The sequence below is a fragment of the Callithrix jacchus genome, chromosome 3 (genome assembly GCF_049354715.1).
Source record: "Callithrix jacchus isolate 240 chromosome 3, calJac240_pri, whole genome shotgun sequence".
NCBI classification, from domain to species: Eukaryota; Metazoa; Chordata; class Mammalia; order Primates; family Cebidae; genus Callithrix; species Callithrix jacchus.
The window spans coordinates 121,924,268-121,946,525 of record NC_133504.1 but is presented as its reverse complement, the minus strand read 5'-3'; the positions used below and the strand labels follow the sequence as shown (position 1 = coordinate 121,946,525).

The following is a 22,258-nucleotide window of genomic DNA, read 5'->3' as shown; positions in this document are numbered from 1 at the left end:
AGACTGGTTATTTCTGGTAATTGGCTAAGGCTCCCAGCGTTCCCACCTCAGTAATAAGGTGGTGCAGCAAGAGTCTCCAAGGTCACTTTCAGGTCTAATATTTTATTTTTCTAGAGAAGAGAATAATCAAGCTCTTCCTAGGAGGCAGCAAAAATACAAGGCTCCACTCCACACACCTGGACTTTTAGTCTTTCACAAAAAAGCAAGGCAAAAGTTGGGAGTGGAGGGACTTCAAATATGCCACTACTGAACAGAAGTTGGCAGGAAAGAGCCCTTCTGCATTTTCAAAAAGACCTACTTTCGTGCCCCTGCCCACACACAGGAACAGGGATGATCCAGGAGCAGTTGCAAAGAGGTCCTATAAATTGGTAAACACTGCCTGAATTTTTCCTATAAAACAATAAAAACCTTATCTTAGAACTGTAATCACGAACCTTTAAAAGTTTGTAAATGTGAATTCCAATATAATGCTAAATAAAATTGTATCTATAGTATGATTTCAACTACGTGATATCAAGAGCATAAAAATATCAAGAGTTGACATCTGCAGATCACATCTGAAGATGTCAACTGCACCTGCCTCTGAGAGAGAGGGACTCATCAATAATTTACTTTATAAATCAGTTTTTAAAAAAAATTTCTAAGAGTTCTATAAAGAGCACATGTTTTATAAAATGTAAAACATCAGATTGCCTTTTAAAGTTCTTATTGGAAAAGACTGTACAACACATTGAGTAAAATAAAATAAATTAAAAACAGTATCATCAGGCTGACACAGATTTTGTGAATAGTGATTTTAGTTTTTCTTTTTCTTGTTAATCTCTGTTATTCAGTATTCTACAAACAGCAAGTATTTTTAGGAAACAGAAACATATTAAAAATTAGAAGTTTGCCAATCAAGAATTTTTAAAACCTGCATTTTTTTTTCCTCAACTGGGTGGAAGCAGGACAAACTGAGGAGATATAACTACAGTAAACGTGGTATGTGATTCAGAAAAGAATTCATCACAGGTGTGTTAAGCCAGCATGGCTGCAAAGAAGGAGGAGACAAAGGTCTAGCTGGCATGTGAACTATTATCCTGCTTCAACAATGTCTGCCAATGGCTCATTTACCTCTGTTTTTGCTTCTTACATGAACAGCTACCCAGAAGGGAGTTTTGCCCAAATAGTGTTCTTGAGAAGGAGAATTTCATCATTTCTCCAAATCAACTCTCAGACATACGCAGATTCAGGTGAACATTTAAGTGAAATTTTCTGAAGAATAACAGGTTTTAAAAACATTTTACCCTTCTGTCATATCTTACGCATAACTACAACAGTAGACATCACAACGGATGTTTTCTGAGTCTGAAAACACCCATGGCCCCCTCCATCTCAGGACTTACCTCATTGAGGTACATCACTGGGAAAACCATGGTTCTAATGTCTCCGGTTTCACTACAAAGACAAAGGATGAGATTTCAGAGACATCCTCATCACGATGGCACACTTTCCTGGATAGATGTGTCAATATGAAGATTCCAGTATATTTATTTCTTAAATTACCCAGAATTTACTGATTTCTTATCTTTGCAAACATATACACTAAAAGTTAGATTCCAGTCTGTCTAGCAATTCCAAGTGCTGTACATTTATCAAAACACAAGATACTGAAGACAGATTCCTTAAAATGATTACCATTATCCTTAGAGTCATCCGGGAAGGCTCCACCTGGCAGAACAAAGCTGTCACTCCTCAGAGGGTTCTGTAACTAGGCCACTGAAATACTGTCTTTGCAACAAGAGCCAACTGAGCACGTACCATGTGCGAGCTCTGTGCTGGGTGTTTTCGGGATATTATCTCACTCAATTCCTACAGTAGTCAAATGCAGTAGGTATTACTGTCCCAGATTTACAGACAAGAAAATTATGACTAAGAAAGGCTACATAATTTGTCTAGGATCACCACAGGTAAGTGGTGGAGCCAGAAATGTAATTCCATTTTGATTCTAAGGTTCCAGCTCTACTAAATTATACTGCCTAAGAAATACATATACAGATGACAAAATGCATTTTGGTAAACCACATCTACTTCTTAGAAAGTGCCATGACACCTGGTATTAAATCTGGCAAATTCAATGGGGCAGAGAAGCCAAGTTTGACAGAGAAATAGATAAATATATTATGCATAGTTTTACTACTATGTTTTTTTCATTCAACATATCATAATTTTCTCATATCTAAAAAATTTCCATTGAAAAGTCTGAGCAGGAGATTATACTTTGGAATCCAAATTAAGTTGCATGGGGAGGTGAGGCTAGACTCACTTAACTACACAAATGAGAGCTATGGCTGGCCCCAAGTGGGAGCAGCGGGAATCGAGAGAGAGGAAGAGAAAGAGACTGTCTCAAGTCTCTGAGTGATATAGTTTGGATACTCGTTCCCCCAAATCTCAGGGTGAAATGTAATCCCCAGTGTGTTGGAGGTGGGGCCTGGTGGGCAGTGATTTGATCACTGGGGTCGATTTCTCATGAATGGTTTAGCACCATTCCCTTGATGCTGTCCTTATGGTAGTGTGTTCTCATGAGATCTGGTATTTAAAAGTGTGTAGAACCTCCTCTCCTCTCTCTTGCCCCTGCTCACCCCATGTGATGTGCCTGCTCCTGCTTCACCTTTTGTCAAGAGTAAGCTCCCTGAGGCATCCCCAGAAACTGAGCAGATGCCAGCACCATGCTTCCTGTACACCCTACAGAACTGTGAGACAATTAAATCTCTTTATAAATTAACCAGTCTCAGATATTTCTTTATAGCAATACAAGAACAGCCTAATACACCAAGAGAGTCAAGGTGGGTGAGGGAAAGGCTTAGTGGAGTGAATAAAAGTTGACTAGATAGTAAGGCTGTGTGGTTTCTAGCAAGTTACCTAAATGCTCTGCTTCTGTTTCCTCATCTATAAAATGGGGATGATACAAGGTTATATGTGAATCTATATAAGGTGCTGAGAACAATACCTGATCCATGGGAAGCACTCTCTAAGTGTGTGATTAAATAAAACAAGTAAATTCCAAGACCAAGGCACCCATGAAAATGCTGATCATGCCCCATCCCTGAAGGGCAGGGCGAGCAGACTCCAATGAAGTAGGCTGTACTCCTGACATCAACCCCATCAGAAAGGCAATGGAGCAAAACTGCTGCTCCTTCACAGAAAGAAGCAGAACTTACATAAAGTCATCTGATTTTTTGACATAAATGTTGATTTGGAACCTCTTGGCTGCTTTTAGGATTATTCCGGTCAACTGCAAATCAGAGAAGTGAAAAGAAAACATTAGGATTTCTTAAACTGCAAACAATTTTTTCAATAGAGCACCATTTCTGTGTAGGCCTGATAAACAAGGTGACCATTACCACATGTGACAAGCAGAGCAGAACCAAGAAAAAGTGATCCCCAGAACAGTATGAGAACCATTGGTTGTATTAGGTGGCTGGAAGACCAATGTGTCTCAGACATGAATATGGATGTGGGTCCTTGGGCATCCTGTTAAAACGCAGGCTCTGATTCAGTAGAGTGGTTATTTCTAACAAGCTCCAAGGATACTGCCCCTCTGAATAGCACAGCCCTAGAAGGACTCCAACAGGAAGGAGACCCAAAAGATAGCCTGTCGAGTTTGGATTTCCAGGCATTTGTCTAGATGAGCTAAGAAGAGGGTAGTGGTCACTGCCAGAGAGTGGCATCCAAGTATAGGGCCCACCTAGCACAGCCATGGGGCATAGCTGTAGCACTTGTCTTCCTTACAACAGTTCCATCTCTGCACTAAGGTTATAAGACTGCACTCCTCCCTTGGGCGACAAGCACCACTAACAGTTTGGCTGATCCAAGGCGACTGATCAGTTGATGGCTGAGAGAGGAAAGGGAGAAAACCACACACGATCTTACTCAGCAGAGCATAAGATCACTGGTTCCTCAGATGTAAATGCAATGTATGTAGCTAAGAGTGTGAAGTACCCATAAAATACTGTGCTAAAAGAATGTTCTTGCTTTTTCTTACTGGTCCATAATGTTCAAATTCCAAAAATGAAGATACAGTTAGCATGCTTTTTGTTTTTCTCCTTTATGAACACAGGAGAAAAATAGATATATGTATTTCTCCTTTATGTATATCTCGATACCTTTACAATTAGTAATATAATAAACCCTCAAATAACCTGTAGAAAGAAGTTTGCCAAAGTGACTGAGGTTAATATACATATTCATATTTCAACCAAAATATTCCTGGCAGTGAGGAAGCAAAGGGACATCTTTAACCTTACTGATCTGTGTCCCAGTGGGAGAAATAAATATATGTTGAGGTCCAAGGCTAGCAATGGAAGACTGACTGGATTACATGGGTCCAATCTCAGTAGTTTCCAGTAACTGAGTTTTCACTGTCGCTTTTTGTTAAAGGCAGCTTTGCTTGTATTTCTGCTATTTCATCCACAGAATTCAGCCTTCTAATTACAGGGCTATGAAAGCATATGAAAGTAAGGATGTTTGTAAAGAATGCTCAGGACTACACTGGGGAACACTGTATCGACAGAATAAAACATATGCTCTTTTTTTTTTTTTTTTTTTTTTTGAGACGGAGTTTCACTCTTGTTACCCAGGCTGGAGTGCAATGGCGCAATCTCGGCTCACAGCAACCTCCGCCTCCTGGGTTCAGGCAATTCTCCTGCCTCAGCCTCCTGAGTAGCTGTGATTACAGGCATTGCGCCACCATGCCCAGCTAATTTTTTGTATTTTTAGTAGAGACGGGGTTTCACCATGTTGACCAGGATGGTCTCAATCTCTTGACCTCGTGATCCACCCGCCTCGGCCTCCCAAAGTGCTGGGATTACAGGCTTGAGCCACCGCGCCCGGCCAACATATGCTCTTTTACGAGGAGGAAGTATGTACTCACAGGATTAATATCCACAAATGTCTCATGGTCTTCCTTATTTGGATGCATGCCTTCTATGGCAGAAACAAACCTCTCGTCTGCTTGGTAAAAGTGTGGGAAAGACATAATAATGGGTGCACCTGCATTTGAAGGAAAATAGAAATGAATGATGCTGTTCTTCAAATCTAAGATGCATATAAAAGTTCCTGGCCACAGCCTGGTTCCTAAAGAAAAACAAAAAAGCTATATATTAGTTAACTTGGGAAGGCCAGAACACCATTCTGTACCTCCTACTTCAGGATTTATACTTCATTTTCTGACATCTCATTTACCCCCATATTTTTTATTCCAAATTATGTAAAGCTAAATTATTTATTCTTCAACAAACATTTACTGAACTTAAAGAATAAATGCTCCATATACATTACTTTAATTAATGCTCCCAACAGCCCAGTGAAATTAGAACAATTAGCCTCTCTTTGCCTTTGAAGAAAATGAGGTTCACAGAAGCTACAAAATTTACCCAGGGACAGCTAGCCATCAGGTTAGGAAGGCAGAATACTAAGTGACTGAGAAGTATTGCACCTCAAAGCATTAGTTTCAACTACAATTCTCTATCAGTGAGTGGACTGTTTTTTTGTCTTTCTTTTCTTTTTAATTAAAAAACAAATTGTGGTGGTTTTGTTTTGTTTTGTTTTTACCAAAGATAGGCATGATCTTGGCTCATTGCAACCTCTGCCTCCCAGGTTCAAGCGATTCTCCTGCCTCAGCCTCCCAAGTAGCTGGAACTACTGGCATAAGCCACCATACCCGGGTAATTTTTTGTTATTTTAGTAGAGACAGGGTTTCACCATTTTGGCCAGGCTGGTCTTGAACTCCTGACCTCAAGTGATCTGCCTGGCTTCACCTCCCAAAGTGCTGAGATTACAGGCTTGAGCCACCACACCTGGTCATATATAATTTTTTTTTTGAATTTTTTTAAAAGGAAAGGGAGGCCGGCTCACTGGCCAGCCAGGTAACAGGGGCAGTCCATATATAAATTTTTTAAGAGTCAGCCTGGTTGTGCTATACACCCTGCCTCTAACCAGATCACAAAGGTTCTGGGGTTTTTTCCTTTCTTGTTCATTTTAAGAACCAAATAAGTGCTCGTGTAAATTTAATGTTTTTTTTATATATATAGAACCAAATAGGGAAACAAGGCACTAAAGGAAACCTATTCTAGATCTGCCTATTGAAAAGAAGAGAGGGACCCAATAATTGCTGCCAGATTTATATTTTTGGAGAAAGGAGCTTATTGGCAAGTTATTTGAATTTGCTTGCATATCCACCAGTCCATGGCTCAAGGAACACACCACACACCTCTCACATGCACACGCATTTTGCTGTTTACTGCTGAAGAGTTCCACAAAGCCACAACTTCCTTCTTGTGACCTATAATGACCTTGAAAATGTATTTTTTAAATCTCTTGAGGGCTTACTAAGGGATGCTGCCCTGAGTGTTTTACATACATTATTTCTAACTCTCACACAACCTCAAGAAGTTATAACCACCTCCATTTTATTAATGAGAAAACAGAAGTCTGGAATACTAAAACTTTGGCCAATTTGCCAACAAATAGAATAGGACTCAAACCCAGTCTGCCTCACTCCAGAGCACTCACTCATCCCATTATCCGAAATGTTTCGCTGGAGAATTCAAAACACTGGAGGTTAATCCTGGAGGGTTTCACTTCAGTCCAAATTTGGCAATACGTAAGAGGGAAGCAGAAAAGGATTGTAGCAAGAAGTTTAAATGTGCAAAGTAGAATATTTCTGTTGATTGTGGTATGAGCTTCTTAGGGAAACAGAATTTAATTAAAACTGCAAGAAAAAGTCAGGTGCAGTGGCTCATGTTTGTAATCCCAGCACTTTGGGAGGCCGAGGCAGGCGGATCACCTGAGGTCGGGAGTTCGAGACCAGCTTGACCAACATGGAGAAAAATACAAAAATTAGCCAGGCAGGGTGGCACATGCCTGTAATCCCAGCTACTCAGGAGGCTGAGGCAGGAGAATCGCTTGAACCCAGGAGGCAGAGGTTGCAGTGAGCCGAGATTGCACCAAGCCAAGATCATGCCATTGCACTCCAGCCTGTGCAACAAGAGTGAAACTCCGTCTCAAAAAAAAAAAGAAAACATATATCTACATTTTTGCTTTGAGCCAGATGCACATGGGATGAGGGGGCAGGAACAAATGTTTCAGGACTACTCAGTAAGGCAATGAAGGAGATCACAACCAGGAACTTGTTCCCATTCATCCTTGGTCTTTATCTCCAGGTAAAGGGTACCATGTTCCCCTGCACAGTGGTCCCCAAATACCTAGACGCCATCTTTTGGGGACATACATGCATGTGTGTGTATATCTATACCTATATATATATATACACACACACACACACATATAGTATATTAAAATACAGTAAATATTAAAATATGCAAATATATTTATATTTACATATGACCATATATCATTTATTAATATATTTATTAACAAATATATTAACATATACATATATAAAAAATATATACATGTGGCTGTCAAAACTGGTCTTCAAGATAAAGAAAATACTTTTGTCAGTTGTATATGATACACACACACACACACACACACACACGCACACACATAATTTTTTTTTTTGAGACTGAGTATCACTTTGTTGCCCAGGCTGGAGTGCAGTGTTGCAATCAGTAGCTCATTGCAGCCTTGAATTCCTGGGCTCAAGCGATCCTCCAGCCTCAGCCTTCTGAGTCTCTGGGACTATAATATATGCTACTATGTCCAGCTAAGTTTTAAATTTTTTGTTCAGATGGGGTCTCCTGGCCTCAACTGAGCCTCCTGCCTCGGCCTCCTAAAGTGTTAGGATTACAGGCATGAGCCACCATGCCTTGCCAATATATTTTTAAGAACTCTCCAGATAATTCTGATGTAAGGCCAGGTGTTGGGGGTCACTGCTCTATTAGACAAGGATCAGGAAGTATACTGCTGACCTCAGACTTATTCCAAAATGATATCTTATTCTTTTTTTCTTTTCTTTTTTAAAAGATGTAGTCTCACTATGTTGCCCAGGCTAGAATCAAACTGGGCTCCAGCAATCCTCCCACCATAGCCTCCTGAGCAGCTGGATCTACACACACACGCCACAATGCCAGGCCTGAAAGGAGATTTTAAAACAAGTTAGACAAGGGAGCAAAAGTGAGCATATTACTTTATTCAGGAGAAAGGAACTACAGGGAGAGCTCCCCAGAGAAACTTTAAAGAGGAATTATAGCTCAAGAGGGAAGCACAGGGCAAATATAAGAAGACCCTGAGTTCCAGCAGAGATCTGCTGAGAGAGAGGAGTTGCATCAAAATCATGTTCCCTCTTTGAGCCCTACTTTCCCCAACTATAAAAACAGGCTGCTGAATGTCTAGTATCTAGTAAGGTCATTGTGAATAATTCTGCAACATGTGGCTATTTAAACTACTCCTCAAGATGAAGAAAATACTTTTGTCAGTTGTGCCACTAATAATTCTGCCTCATTAATAGAAAGAAGAAGAGTAGCTCTGACATTAAGAAACACTGGGACATTTGTGTCAGGGTTTGAAACTAACTCTGCATCAAAATCACTGAGAATCTCTGCCACGATATGTATTTTCTTAAAACCCAAATTGTCCACTTTCTCTTTTAGCACTGCTTTTTTTTGGCAGGGGGTGGCGTGCAGGCTCACTCTATTGCTTAGGCTGGAGTGCAGTAGCACAATCATAGCACACGGCCACCTCGAACTCCTGGGCTCAAGCAATCTCCCTGCCTCAGCCTCCTGAGCAGCTGCTACTACAGGTATGTGCCACCACACCTAGCTAATTTTCTAATTTTTTTTTTCTTGTAGAGACAGGGTCTTGCTATGTTGCCCAGGCTGATCGTGAACCCCTGGCCTCAACTAATCTTCCCACCTCAGCCATTCAAAGTGCTAGGAATACAGGCATGAGCCACCATGCCCAGCCTTAGCATTGTTTTGAACATGAAATCAGTTAATGTTTTGCATGCATTAACTACATGTAAACATGTAACGCACTTAGGACAGCGACTCGCATACATCAGGTGCTTAGTAAACATGAGCTATGATTACTATAAAGACTTCTAAACCATTGTCCAGAAAAAACATAACATGGCATTCTAGAAATAAAAAGCATCACAGAAAAGCCAATAGTTTTTTTAAACATTCAATAGCCACATTATGAAACATCTATTGGGCTGACAACATATTCTTTTTGGTTTGTTTTGTTTTTTTAGAGACAGGTATCTCACTATGTTGCCCAGGCTGGACGTGAGAACTCCTGGGCTCAAATGATCATCCCACCTCAGTATCCTTAGTAGCTGGGACTACTAGTGTGCGCCACTGTGTCCAGCTACATATTCTTTGTTGGACTCCAATCCTTCTGCATTCTTGATACCCATATCAGTCCCCTCTGAGTTCTTACCATTCTTGCAGATGCTGACATTCAGAACTCCTGAGCCCAGGCAGTTTCCCTCAGGTATACAGAAGCCGGCATTGTCTGAGGTATTGGCTAATATTTCTGCAGGAACTTTATACCGAAAGGCAGGCACTCCCTGTACACTCTCATAGTCACTGAAAGTAATATACACTGACCTGTTCGGATGTAAGAATAAAAAGTAAATGTGGACTCCAGTCAGTGTAACTTGCAGATCTTCTGCAAGTGAGCAACAGTTCTCAGGTACAACATGGCCAGAAGCTCATACGTCAAGTAGAAAAGAATGGAAGGTACTCTGTCAACTCAACATGCAATAAAGCAGAAGATGAATTGTAGTGAAAGGTGTTTAAGAGGTAGCCATGGTGGTGATACCCAAACAAGAAAAAACAATATGTGGTAGAAAACTAAGATGATAACATTTAGAATGGAGACTCACATAAACAAGAAAGAAGAGTCCTCTAGATTGGCATGGACACATGCCAGTGCAGACAGGCCACCGGCAAAGCCAGGGAAGCCAGGGCACAGCAGGGCCAAAGCTAAGGCAGAACAGGCAGTGATGGCCGTGGCCTGGTAGGGTCTTAGGCACTTGAAAAGTGTCACATTGGACAGTTATTTTATTAGAATATATACTTTGATACTCATTTCCCACCCCCCAAAATTAGTTTCCATATTTTTCCCAATGATTTATTTCAATGGAATTCAACAGAATTCTGCCTTTCATGCTTACTGATTTCAAACATGGTCGCATGTAACATGACCACTGCTTAGCCGGCATAGTGCCTGACTAACAGACAGAGCACTTTGATGTACACAGTCAACAATGATCCTTCAGCCCTTCCTTTGAAGGCTGGCAGGAATAGTTTTTTGGGCCTCACTTTCTCATCTCTAAACTAGAGGTGTTGATACATTTCCTGCAGGCTTGTGAATAACATAGGTGGTTTCACTGCATGAACCACCCCTACAGCATTTTGTAATGAAATATTATAAGCACCAGAAAGAGAAAAAATACTATAACAAATACCTTTGTATCTGCCACTTAGACAAATAAAAAATATATTATGGATATAACTGAACCTGTCTACATAACGCTCTTGATTCCATTCCTTCTCTGCCTCCCCTGAAGAAACCAGTCTCCCGAAATATGGACAATTGTTTCTTTTATTTGGCTTCTATGTAGAGACTACCTCTTGACTGGAAGAAGCCCAGGTTAATTCATGCTTGACAGAGCATATCATAGTAACTAATACCAACACTTAATACTGGTTACTGTGTGACAGGCCCTGAGCTAAGTATTTTACTAATAGTAACTCATTTGTCCTCAAAACACCATCTAACATAGTTAACAATTTCTATCTTTGTCTTACAAGTGAGGAAAGTGAGGTAGAGAGTGGTTAAATAATTTTCCCAGGATCACACAGCTTTAAGTGGTAGAGTCAAGATTCAAACCAACAGTCAGGAGTCTGTACCGTGAACCAGTACACTATACTGTCTCGATATGCCATCAGCATTTCTCACTGATTAAGCAGAAATATCCATGCAAAATAAGTTTGTCTGCACATATTCCTCACGCTTTTGGTGGTCTTGCAGTAAAAAACCTTATTTCTTAAAAAGTACTTATCTTTAAAGCTTTTACCTGCAAAAATCAGATGGGAAGACATAAAGGACCTCATCTTTGGTTATTAGTGGGTGAAAAGAATCTCCATCTGTTCCATTAATCATATTGCACTTGTCTGTTACCCACCAGTCAAGCGACCTATAATTGATAAGCACAAGAAAGATTAAAGATGATCACATCTGAGTTTAGATTTTCTTAAATGGTCAAGACTTTGCAAGATTTAACTGGAGCTGTCTACTCACAGTATCTTATTTATACACAGCCACAACAGTGTTAATTAGATCAAGAGGAAGAGAAAGTAGGTCCCTGGCCCCAAATCCGTTTTCACAGAGGCAATATCCCAAATATCCCAAAACATGTGGTGGTTTGAAAAGTATTTGTGCTGTAGCTATTACACATCACTCAATGACTACTAACCAGGAGTAGGACTTTTCACTGGCTTGTAATTCATGCCTGGCCATGGTAAATCTACAAATCACTAAATATTTAATTTGTAAAATATTTTACCACCATCTTGATTTATAAAATAGTAATTACAAGACTATTTACATATTTTTACATTTTTCATCCAAGAAAGGCTAAACACATTTTTTAAACAATGTAGCAGTAGATATATAGTTTAAATGAAAACTGAAAAAATAATTCCACTGATAAATCATTAGACTTACGTTTTCCCATTCCATTCCACAATCTTTGTAAAGTTAAGGTAATTGTCTTCTCCAGTTAGAAAAACATAGTCTCCATCATTAGTACCATTTTTCTGAAAATAATTTAATATAATCATTTAAAGTAACTGTGATAATTTTATGACAACTTGGCTAGGCTATGGTACCCAGTTGTTTCGTGAAATACTAGCCCTGATGTTGCAGTGAAGGAGTTTTGCAGATGTGATTAATATTTAGAGTCAGTTAACTTTAAGGGAGATTACCCTCAATAATGACTGGCTGGGCCCCATCCAATCTGTTCAAAGCCTTACAAGCAGAAACAGATGTCTCCTAGAGAAGGAGTTCTCCTCAAGACCGCAACACTGAAATTCTGCCTAAATTTCCAGGTTACAGCCCGTCCTACAGATTTCAAACTCAAGACCACATCATCGACTTTTACCTGAGTTTCTCGCTGCTGGCATGCCCTACGGATTTCAGACTTACCAGCTTTCACAATCACATAAGCCAATTCCATAATATATATTTCTTTCTCTCTCTCTTTCTGATCTCTATTGATACACATCCTGTTGATTCTGTTTCTCTGGCAACCCTGATACAGTGTCTAACAAATTTAATCTTCATCAAACTGTCCTACTAGGGCTGAACTGCTACACAAGACTGAACCAGGACTAGAAAATAGTGACTATTTTACTAAATACTATATTAACTATATTATTATTTTCTGGTTTTAAATAGTAGGAGCTCAACTTTTAAATGGGCAAAGGATTTGAAGAGACATTTCCCAAAAGAAAATACACTAATGGCCAGAAATCACATAAAAACATGTTCAACATCTGTAGTTATTAGGGAAATGAAAATCAAAACCACCGCTTCATACCCACTAGCTTGGCAATTTAATAAAAAGAAAAATAGTAAGTGTTGATGAGGATGTAGAGAAATTAGAACCTTTATACATTGCCAGTAGGAATATAAAAATGTTGCAGTCACTGCGGAAAACAGTTTGTCAGTTCCTAAAAAGGTCACACAGAAGTCACAGGACTCCAAAATTTCATACCTATGTATACTCTCAAGACAATTCCACTTCAAGGCATACCCCAATGTTCATACAAAAACCTGTATGAATAAATATTCATAGCAGCACTTCTAATAATAGCCAAAAGGGAACACAACCCAAATGTCCATCAACTGATAAGCAGATAAGCAAAATGTGGTATATCTATACAATGCAATATTCCTCTGTTATAAAAAGGAATGGAACACTGATACATGCTACAACATGGATGAACCCCAACAACATTATACTAAATTTAAAAGCCAGATACAGAAGGGCACATATCATATGATTCCATATATGTGAGATGTCCAGAATATGCAAACTCACAGAGGAACCCTGACAACATTATACTAAATTTAAATGCGAGATACAGAAGGGCACATATTTTATGATTCCATTTATATGAGATGTCCAGAATATGCAAATTCACAGTGCCAGAAAGTAGATTAATGGTTCCCAGGGCCTGGGAGAGTAAGACAGGGAGAAGGACTGCTAAGAGAGTATGCGGTTTCTTTTTCGGGATAATGAAAATGTTCTGGGATTAGTAGTAATGGTTGTGCAACCTTGTGACTATACTAAAGACTACTGAATTGTACATTTTAAAATGGTAACTTTTATAGTAAGTGAATTACTTTTAAATAAATTTAAAAGCCCAATGTCCAGGACCAGGACCAATTATACCAGAATAGCTACACTGGAAGAAGGTGGTAATATAGTCCTATTTTCAATTAAGTTGTCTTTAGTTGTATATTCTCTCCAAGTTAGACTTCTTAAGGGTACACACAGACACTGTACATTCCTAAATTTCTTTATTTGGGCATGTAGCTATGATTTCTGAGAAATAGCACAGGTAGTAGTTCCTCTATAACAATAGGAGTGAACAATTGTTAAGTATAATATTCCTGGCTGCAGTCTAAAATTTTTGCATGAATCATCTCGTAAAATCCTCACAACGACATCAGATAGTGTGGCTATCAGACTAGTGAATTCGATGATGTAAAAACAACAAAGCAAGTTACATAATGTAAATTATCTGAGAAATAGTGAGATATTAGCAAAAAGATCTACTTGGCTGATGGACTGAAGCCCCTGGGACCAAAAGGGCCTCGAGGGAACCTTTGCATAATATCTCTCAGTAGGAGGCTCTCCTGAAATCATTTCTAGAGGGAAGGTTTAGTTAGGGCTTGACAGGAAATCTGTGCTTCCTCTGGTCTTGTGAAGCTGTGTTCCCCTGAGACAGGGACCCTCTATGGAACTCCTATCTGGACCACTTCTCCAGAGTGATGCATTCAGAGTTGGTGAGACCCTACTTTTAGGACTACTGTCTCTCACACAGATAATTTTTAAAAACTTGCTTACAGTTTTGTTTTGACAATTTCTAAGTTTTGTATAACCATGAAGGCCCAGGGACACAATTATTGCTGTTTGCCATAAAAAAACAGAGGGTAAGACTCTTGAACAAACAGAGCCAGAAAACAGCTACAAATGTAAAGCTGAGGAGACTCATCACAACCCCAGAGTACACCCCTAATCTAATACTCTTCCTGGGGTTATTTTGTCTTTTACCAATTTCCCAACTATTCATTGCACTCAAGGGTTTTTTGGTTTTTTTTGTTGGTGTTGTTTGTTTGTTTTTTACATGGAGTCTAGCTCTGCAGTGCAGTGGTGTGATCTCTGCAACCTCTGCCTCCCAGTTTCAAGCAACTCTTCTGCCTCAGTCTCCTGAGTAGCTGAGATTACAGGTGTGTACCACCACACCTGGCTAACTTTTGTATTTTTAGTAGAGACAAGGTTTTGCCATGTTGGCCAGGCTGTTCTCAAAGTCCTGACCTCAAGTGATCCACCCACCCCAGCCTCCCCAAGTGCTGGGATTATAGGTGTGAGCCACTGCACCCGGCCTCAAGTTTTTTTTATTTCCAAAAACACTCTTCTTTTTTTTTTTTTTTTTTTTTTAACAAACTCTACAAGATACCTTAACTCTAGGCAATTTCTTTCTTTCTTTCTTTCTATTTTTTTTTTTTTGAGACGGAGTTTCGCTCTTGTTACCCAGGCTGGAGTGCAATGGCGCGATCTCGGCTCACCGCAACCTCCGCCTCCTGGGTTCAGGCAATTCTCCTGCCCCAGCATCCAAAGTAGCTGGGATTACAGGCGTGCGCCACCATGCCCAGACAATTTTTTGTATTTTTAGTAGAGACGGGGTTTCACCGTGTTGACCAGGATGGTCTCCATCTCTTGACCTCGTGATCCACCCTCCTCAGCCTCCCAAAGTGCTGGGACTAAAGGCGTGAGCCACCGCGCCTGGCCAACTCTAGGCAATTTCTAAAAAATCTTAAAGTTAATCTGGCTTGGGGTACCCCAACCCACAGTCAGCTGAAAAAAGAGGTTCTGAAAAGAAAAATTGACTTACCTCATAGAATAGGCCAAAATAGGGAGAGATGTCAGGCCTGAAAACATGGATAAGGGACAAGATCTCATCTTTGTAGCCCCAGAGCAATTCATCAACTGTGTGAGTCACAAACAGCTTCTGCTGATAGGCTTTCAACATGGCCTCGATGATCTCCCTGAGGAAGTGGACCTGGGACCACTCTATGACGGTCTGTGGAGCAGAAATAAGACAGGAACATGCCCTCCAAAGCACCCCACCTACTCTCTCATACTACCCCTCAGCAAAGGGGGTTGGAAATGTATGTGTAAAGGTTGAGATTAAATAGCTGAAAACTCAGCCAGTGAGCTCCTTTCTGGCTGCATATCCATGACAAAGCCTTGGTACTACATTTTGTAAGTGTAGTATTTACAGAGACCGTCAGACACCACAAAAGGGGAAAAGCTCTTGTAAACATATCGGCATCTTTAGCCACAAGGTGGTGCTACCTTCCTCCTGAGCAGGGCCAGAGGCTCATTATAAACCCTACCTACACCCCTGGGACTAGGCAGCAGGGACCTAATACTCTCTAGGTCCTGGGTCCATCATCAGTGTCCAGCTACATACGGAGCGGTCACCTGGGAGTTAGGGTGGGAGAGTTGGAAGGGGTTGGTGTAGGTGAATTAGAATGTTTACTGGGCCATGCACAGTGGTTCATGCCTGGAGTGACTGGATGACACGGGAGGATCACTCGAGCCCAGGAGGTAGAAGCTGCAGTAAGCTGTGATCTAGCCACTGCACTCCAGCCTGGGCGACAGAGCAAGGCTCCGTCTCAAACTAATAATAAAAAAATTAAATTTAAAAAAAAGTCTCATAGGTATCAGTACAGAATAGATGTAGAATAGATGTATTATTATGTGGAATTACCATTATAAACAGAGCCCATTGGAATCACAGTAGGCTGTAATCAACAGCCCAGTCTATTGATTTCTGGTGTCTATTTATGTATTTTTAGAATATCAAATCCAACATAAAAATATGAAGTAAGAAATGGTATACAAGTTTCATTGCTCAAGTTTCTGAAAATATTCAAATAAATATTTTTAAAATTATTAGCTACCAAAAAATCCTAGGGGGTAGGTGAATTAGAATGTTTACTGGGCCATGCACAGTGGTCACCGTGTCACAGCTTCTGCTGACAGGCTTTCAACATGTTTATTTGCACATCTGCTAATCCTGAACACACAGGAAGAAACTGTGAAAACAAATCCTAAAATCTGAATTCTGGCATCATTTGAAAGATCTTATTTGATAGATCTTAGAATAAAGGCTAAGATTAAATAGCTGAAAACACAGCCACTGAGCTCCTTTCTGGCTGCATATCCAAGACAAAGCCTTGGTACTACATTTTGTAAGTGTAGTATTTACAGAGACCATCAGACACCACAAAAGGAGAAAAGCTCTTGTAAACATGTCGGCATCTTTAGCCACATGTTTAAAGAAGAAAAGAATTTATTTTTCTTTTTATATGTGTATATTTCAACATAACTTAAGGGCTCCTAAATGTAAAATCATAAAGAGCATTAACTTAGCTTTTTCCTTTCTTCCAAGATCCAAACTAATGATATTAAAATGCCGACTTACCAATACAGGAATATTTAACGTTCTAATTAAGTCAACTTTAGGGTCTCCAACAGATTGGTCTCGTTCAAAAACATAGGCCTTGTTGCTAACAGCAGATATTGTTGTTCCATTATCTCCAAACTGAATATTTGCTTTGTTTCTGAGTTCCCTAAAAGAAAGCAAAGGGTTTTATTTAAAAACAGGCGCCACTTTAATAAGCAAGACTTTTCCTTTTTTGCAGCATCAATGTTGTATTTTCAATGTAACATTCTCAATATAACATTATATAGAGACTGCAGCTACTGAGCCTTAAAAAGCTGGAGATTGAAGCTATAATGTGAGGAGGGATAGTCTTCTCAAAAAAACTTGGTTTTCATTCTTTTCCTCCATGATTAGGGAGGTGCAACAGTTGAGGGTCACCTTGACCAGGGAATCAAGGCCAATGAACTCTCTCCTGGGTTATGGTTTGGTCCTGAAGTATTTTCAAAATGTTCAGTTCATAGATTTGGTTTGAATTTCAATTTATTTATCAATCTTTTTGTTTCTAAATTGAATTACATTGAAATTTCATTTTCAAAAATGATGGCCAAGGCTTAGTAAATTACAGGAGTTCACTCCTGTTTCTTTTTTTGAGACAGGGTCTTGCTCTGCTGCCCAGGGTGGAGTGCAGTGGCATGATTACAGTTCACTGCAGCCTCAACCTCCTGGGCTCAAACAATCCTCCCAACTCAGCCTCCCAAGAACTACAGGAGCATGCCACCACATCCAACTAACTATTTTATTTTTTTGTGGAGATGAGGTCTCACTGCGTTGCCCAGGCTGGTCTTGAATTCCTGGACTCAAGTGATCCTCCTGCTTTGGCCTCCCCAAATGCTAGGATAACAGGCATCAGCCACCATGCCTGGTCTCTGTTTCTGATATACAGCATAGTTAGGTTCATGTTAGTGCCCCCAAATGAGGCATTAGAAAGTTCTTAGGAAGTGCCTGGTGCCAGGGCTGGGCCTAGAGTCAGTGTGAGTGATTAAGACGTGTTGAAACAAGTAGTAATCAAGATTTTTTAATGCACTGTTTCTTAAAGCCAAGATTTATGCCAAAAGTTTATGATGAACAAAATTTTAAGTAAAAACAAGATCTGATCTTTTGCTCATTAAATGCTTCACACTGGCCCTAGCCCTGCCTGGTACACAGCAGATGTTCAATAAATTCCAGTGTCTGTTTTTTCCTTCCCTTTGCTTACCTGTCCTTCTTCCTAAACCAGCTAGGGTTATTACGTCTGACATGGTAGTCACCATGTTACCATGTGACTAGTGAGCACTTGAACTGTGGCTAACTGGAATTGAGATTTGTTGTAAATGTCAAATACATATAGAATTTCAAAAACAGTGCCAAGAAAACAAAAAGAATGGCAAATATCTTTTAACCTTTTAAAATATTGATTACATATTGAAATGATGCTATTTTAGATATAATGGGCAAAATTCAAATATATTACTAACATTAATTTTTACCTGTTTCCTTCTACTTTTTAAAAAATGTGGCTACCAGAAAATCTGAAATTACATATGTGGTTCATGTAGTAGTCCTATTGGACAGAGCTAATTTAGGAGCACAGGTTAGGAAGGCACTGGCCAGCTGGGCTACCCACACCTCCTCTGAGGCCTTTTTCCCAACCGAAACAGCACAGGAGTATTTTTCTCACCCATCTGTGGATGTCTGTAGATGTCTTTTGCATTCAGTTATAAACTTCTGAGTGACATCATTTAGATTGTGAAAGAATTATTAGGTAGCCTCAGGTAGACTGTAAGCAAACTGAAGGCTGAAACTTGTACATAAAAATGCTCCTCAGTGATGATGGAGTTATGTCCCAATAAACCCATCATTAGTTGAAAAGATCGTAAGTTGAAAGTCTGTTTTTGATTCAACAGCTTAGTATCTTTCCAGTTTACAATGGGATATTATCTGGATGTAACTCTGTTGTCACTGGAGGGGCATACCAAATATGTATCATTTTCACACCATCACGAAGTCAAAAAATCATTTAAGTTGAACCATCATAAGTCAAGGACTGTCTGTATATTATATCTCTTTATACCTCTTATATCCCTTCTAGATTTTAAAATAAAAAGATGAGAAAATAAACAAATGCATTCATATAGATGCATAAAAGCAGATGAGTCTTTGTATATTTCCCAGTAGAAAAACCATTTTTTTCTCTACTCTCATACTGTAACAATTTACACAGACTCTGTGACTTCTGGTCACCAAGGAAGTGTGTGGCATTTTCTCTCCACCAATGATAATTCTGCAGTATCCTCCAACTCAATTCAATTCTGATACTTTCTACTTGGAGACAGCATCAGATTCTACAGGTTGAGACTGGCTTCCACTTCCTATGCCAATCAAAAGCCCCAGGCTGTTTAACCTGTGCTAATGGCTATACATTGGGGTTCCCACGCCCCACTCCTCCACCCCCACTCCCTGCTTGGGCTCAATTAATTTGCTAGAGCAGCTTAGAGTACTAAGGGAAACACTTACATTTTATTGCAAAGGATATTACAAAGTATACAGATGAAGAGGTACACTGGGCAAGTTATGGGGGAAGGAGCTCAGAACCTCCATGCCCTCCACAGGCTTGCTACTCTCCAGGAACCTCCCCGTGTTCAGCGCTCTGGAAACTTGCCAATTTTAGTCTTTTTTTTTTTTTTTTTTTAATGGTAGCTACATTACATAGGCATGATTGACTAACTCACTGGCCATTTGCAATCAACCCAACTTTCAGCCCTTCTCCCCTCCTGGGAGGTTGTGGGGTAGGGCTGAAAGTCCCAACCGTCTAATCCTGTCCCTGTCTTTCAGGACCAGCTCCTATGCAGAACCTGTAGAGGCTGCCAGTCATCAGTCAACTCACTAGCATACAAAAAGACACTTATCACTTAGGAGATTCCAAGCATCTTAGGAGCTGTAGGCCAGGAAATAAAGTAAGACTAAATATACATTTCATCATGTTATACTTCTATAGCACTAAGCACCAACCTATGTCCACTAATCCTATGAATACCTAACACTTGCATAGCTCTTCAAAGAATTTAACCCACATTATTTCATTTTATTTTATTTAATCCTTACAAGTCCATAGTACAGATGGAGCATGTAGTACTCTCCCACTTCACAGATGGGGACACAGAGCACAGATAGGCACAAGAGTCAGAACTTGATCCCAAGTCTTCTCATTAGCACAGGGTGCTCCTCCCTCTGTATGAGACAACTTCTCCTAACAGGTACCTGAGAAATGCCTGTAGGATGAAACCAGCTAACACCTCTAACAAATGCCTCTAACCAAAGCCAAATCTAAATGATAAATTACACACCCTTCCAGTTTACAAAGAATATACTTTAAAATCTGATAAGACACTTCAGTGTTAAAACACTTAAACAGCTTGAAGTTTGGTGTTTGCAGTGGACTCTTCAATTGCTAGACAACCGTTCCCCTTTCTTCTGGTAATAGCCCTGATTTCCTTTCCTCTCTTGTACTGTACAGCTGTGCAAGACCATCAGTAAAGGGTGCTATGGGTCTTGAGCTCAACCAGTTCCTCTCCTCTGGCTTCTGAATCCTGAACACAGTGCCTCAAGACAAAACACAGTAAAAGAGCCAGGCATGGTGATGTGCACCTGTTCTGTCAGCTACTTGGAAGGCTAAGGTGGGAGGATGGCTTGAACCCAGAAGTCTGACGTTACAGTGAGCTATGATAGTGCCACTGCACTCCAGCTTGGGAAACAGAGCAAGACCTTGTCTATACCAGAAAAAAAAAAAAAATACAAAAACAAGAAAACTCAGTAGGATTCCACCCAGTGGCAGACACATGACGTGATAGTCGATACACTCTCGTGACTTGGAGCTTTAAAGCAGCTGCCCTGCATCCTGCTTTTGTCTTCCAAGCTGCTTTCCTTGATTCTGTTAACCTACCTTATAGCCTTGAAATAGATTCCCCTTTTACTTAAATTAGCCAGCGGTAGTTTCTTTTGCTTATAACCAAAGACCCTTCACCTAGAAATCATAACTCAGTCTTTTTATAGTTAGGAATATTTAGATTCAGGACCAACTGGAAGTGTCGGGGCCAGGTTTAGAATCCTGGTGACCTCACCTCTCATCCAGGGTATTCCTTGATTTTACAAAGAGGCTAATTCACAGTAATTTATTAGAATATGGAGGAAGGGAGGAAATTTCAAAGCCAAACTTTTGTGTAAGCCAAGGCTGGTGCCTGCAGGGAGGGGCATATTGATCAGTTACTGTTCTACAAGATCAAAGAAGACCAAAGGAACTTTCAGAAATACAAACAAGAGTTTGAAAAAAACAAAACAACAATAAAAAACAAAGCAAATTTTCAGCCTAGGCAATTAATCAAGGAACCATAGTTAAAAGTGCCTGGCATGGTCCCTGGTATTTAGTAGATGCTAATGAATCTTAGACTATAGTATAACATTTGTGAATTACTATGATGGTCTTTGTCATTAAGAAAGGTTCAGTGACTCGGCATGGTGGCTCACGCCTGTAATCCCAGCACTTTGGGAGGCCGAGGTGGGTGGATCACAAGGTCAAGAGATCCAGACTATCCTGGTTAACATGGTGAAACCCTGTCTCTACTAAAATACAAAAATTAGCTGAGCATGGTGGTGTGTGCCTGTAGTCTGAGCTACTCAGGAGGCTGAGGCAGGAGAATTGCTTGAACCCAGGAGGCAGAGGTTGCAGTGAGCCAAGATCATAACACTGCACTCCAGCCTGGTGCCTGGCAATGGAAGGGAGGGGAGGGCAGGACAGGGGAGGGGAGGGGAGGGGAGGGGGGGAGGGGAGAGGAGAAGAGAGGAGAAGAAGGTTCAGTTATGCTCCATGAACCAATTAATCAGGTAGGAAAATGCATAGTTGGTTTCAGAAACAATTTTAGAAACAACAGAGTGAGATAGGGTGAGATTCAAGATGGCTGACCACTAGCAGCTCAGGCTTGTAGCTCCCAGTGAAAGCGCAGAGAACGAGAGGACGCCACACTTTCAGATGAATCTTTCTTGCCCAAGGACCAGGAGATTCCCAGCGGAGGAGCCCCACGGTCGCCAGCACGACTCTTGCAGCCGGCTCTGCAGTTTTGCTGGTTTGGTGGTTCTTGGTGCAGAGTAAACGAGACTGGTTCCCCTTTGGGCTGACGTTTGGAGCTGATTGAAGAAGGGATTCAGGAGGGAAGCCAGATGGGAGACTCCCAGACAGAAAAACACCAAGAATCTTGATGCAGCTGTTTTAGCCAGCGCAGTGGATTGCTCACATTTGGCCCTGGGAATTAACAAGTTGGACGTCCACTAAGAGACCTAATTTGAAGTTGGTAATTACAAGGATGACAGGTGGATAAATTTACAACGATGGGAAGAAACCAGCATAAAAAGGCTGAGAATACTCAAAATCAGAATGCCTCTCCCTCTACAGAGGATCACAGTTCCTCATCAACAGGGGAACAAGGCCTGATGGAAAATGAGTGCATTCCAATAACAGAATTAGGCTTCAG

The 22,258-nt window shown here is 40.4% G+C and overlaps 1 protein-coding gene across 1 annotated transcript in view; it reads right to left on the bottom strand.

Annotated features, from left to right (window-relative positions):
* The window catches only part of SCARB2 (scavenger receptor class B member 2), a 63,630-nt gene that overhangs the window by 6,400 nt on the left and 34,972 nt on the right, over nt 1–22,258 (bottom strand). Inside the window, exons 3-10 of the mRNA XM_002745692.6 lie at nt 16,737–16,884; nt 15,138–15,326; nt 11,680–11,771; nt 11,030–11,149; nt 9,385–9,554; nt 4,913–5,031; nt 3,201–3,274; nt 1,386–1,437 (exon numbers count right to left, since the gene is read on the bottom strand). Of these exons, the coding sequence (XP_002745738.1) occupies nt 1,386–1,437; nt 3,201–3,274; nt 4,913–5,031; nt 9,385–9,554; nt 11,030–11,149; nt 11,680–11,771; nt 15,138–15,326; nt 16,737–16,884 (964 nt within the window). The remainder of the gene's footprint in view (nt 1–1,385; nt 1,438–3,200; nt 3,275–4,912; nt 5,032–9,384; nt 9,555–11,029; nt 11,150–11,679; nt 11,772–15,137; nt 15,327–16,736; nt 16,885–22,258) is intronic.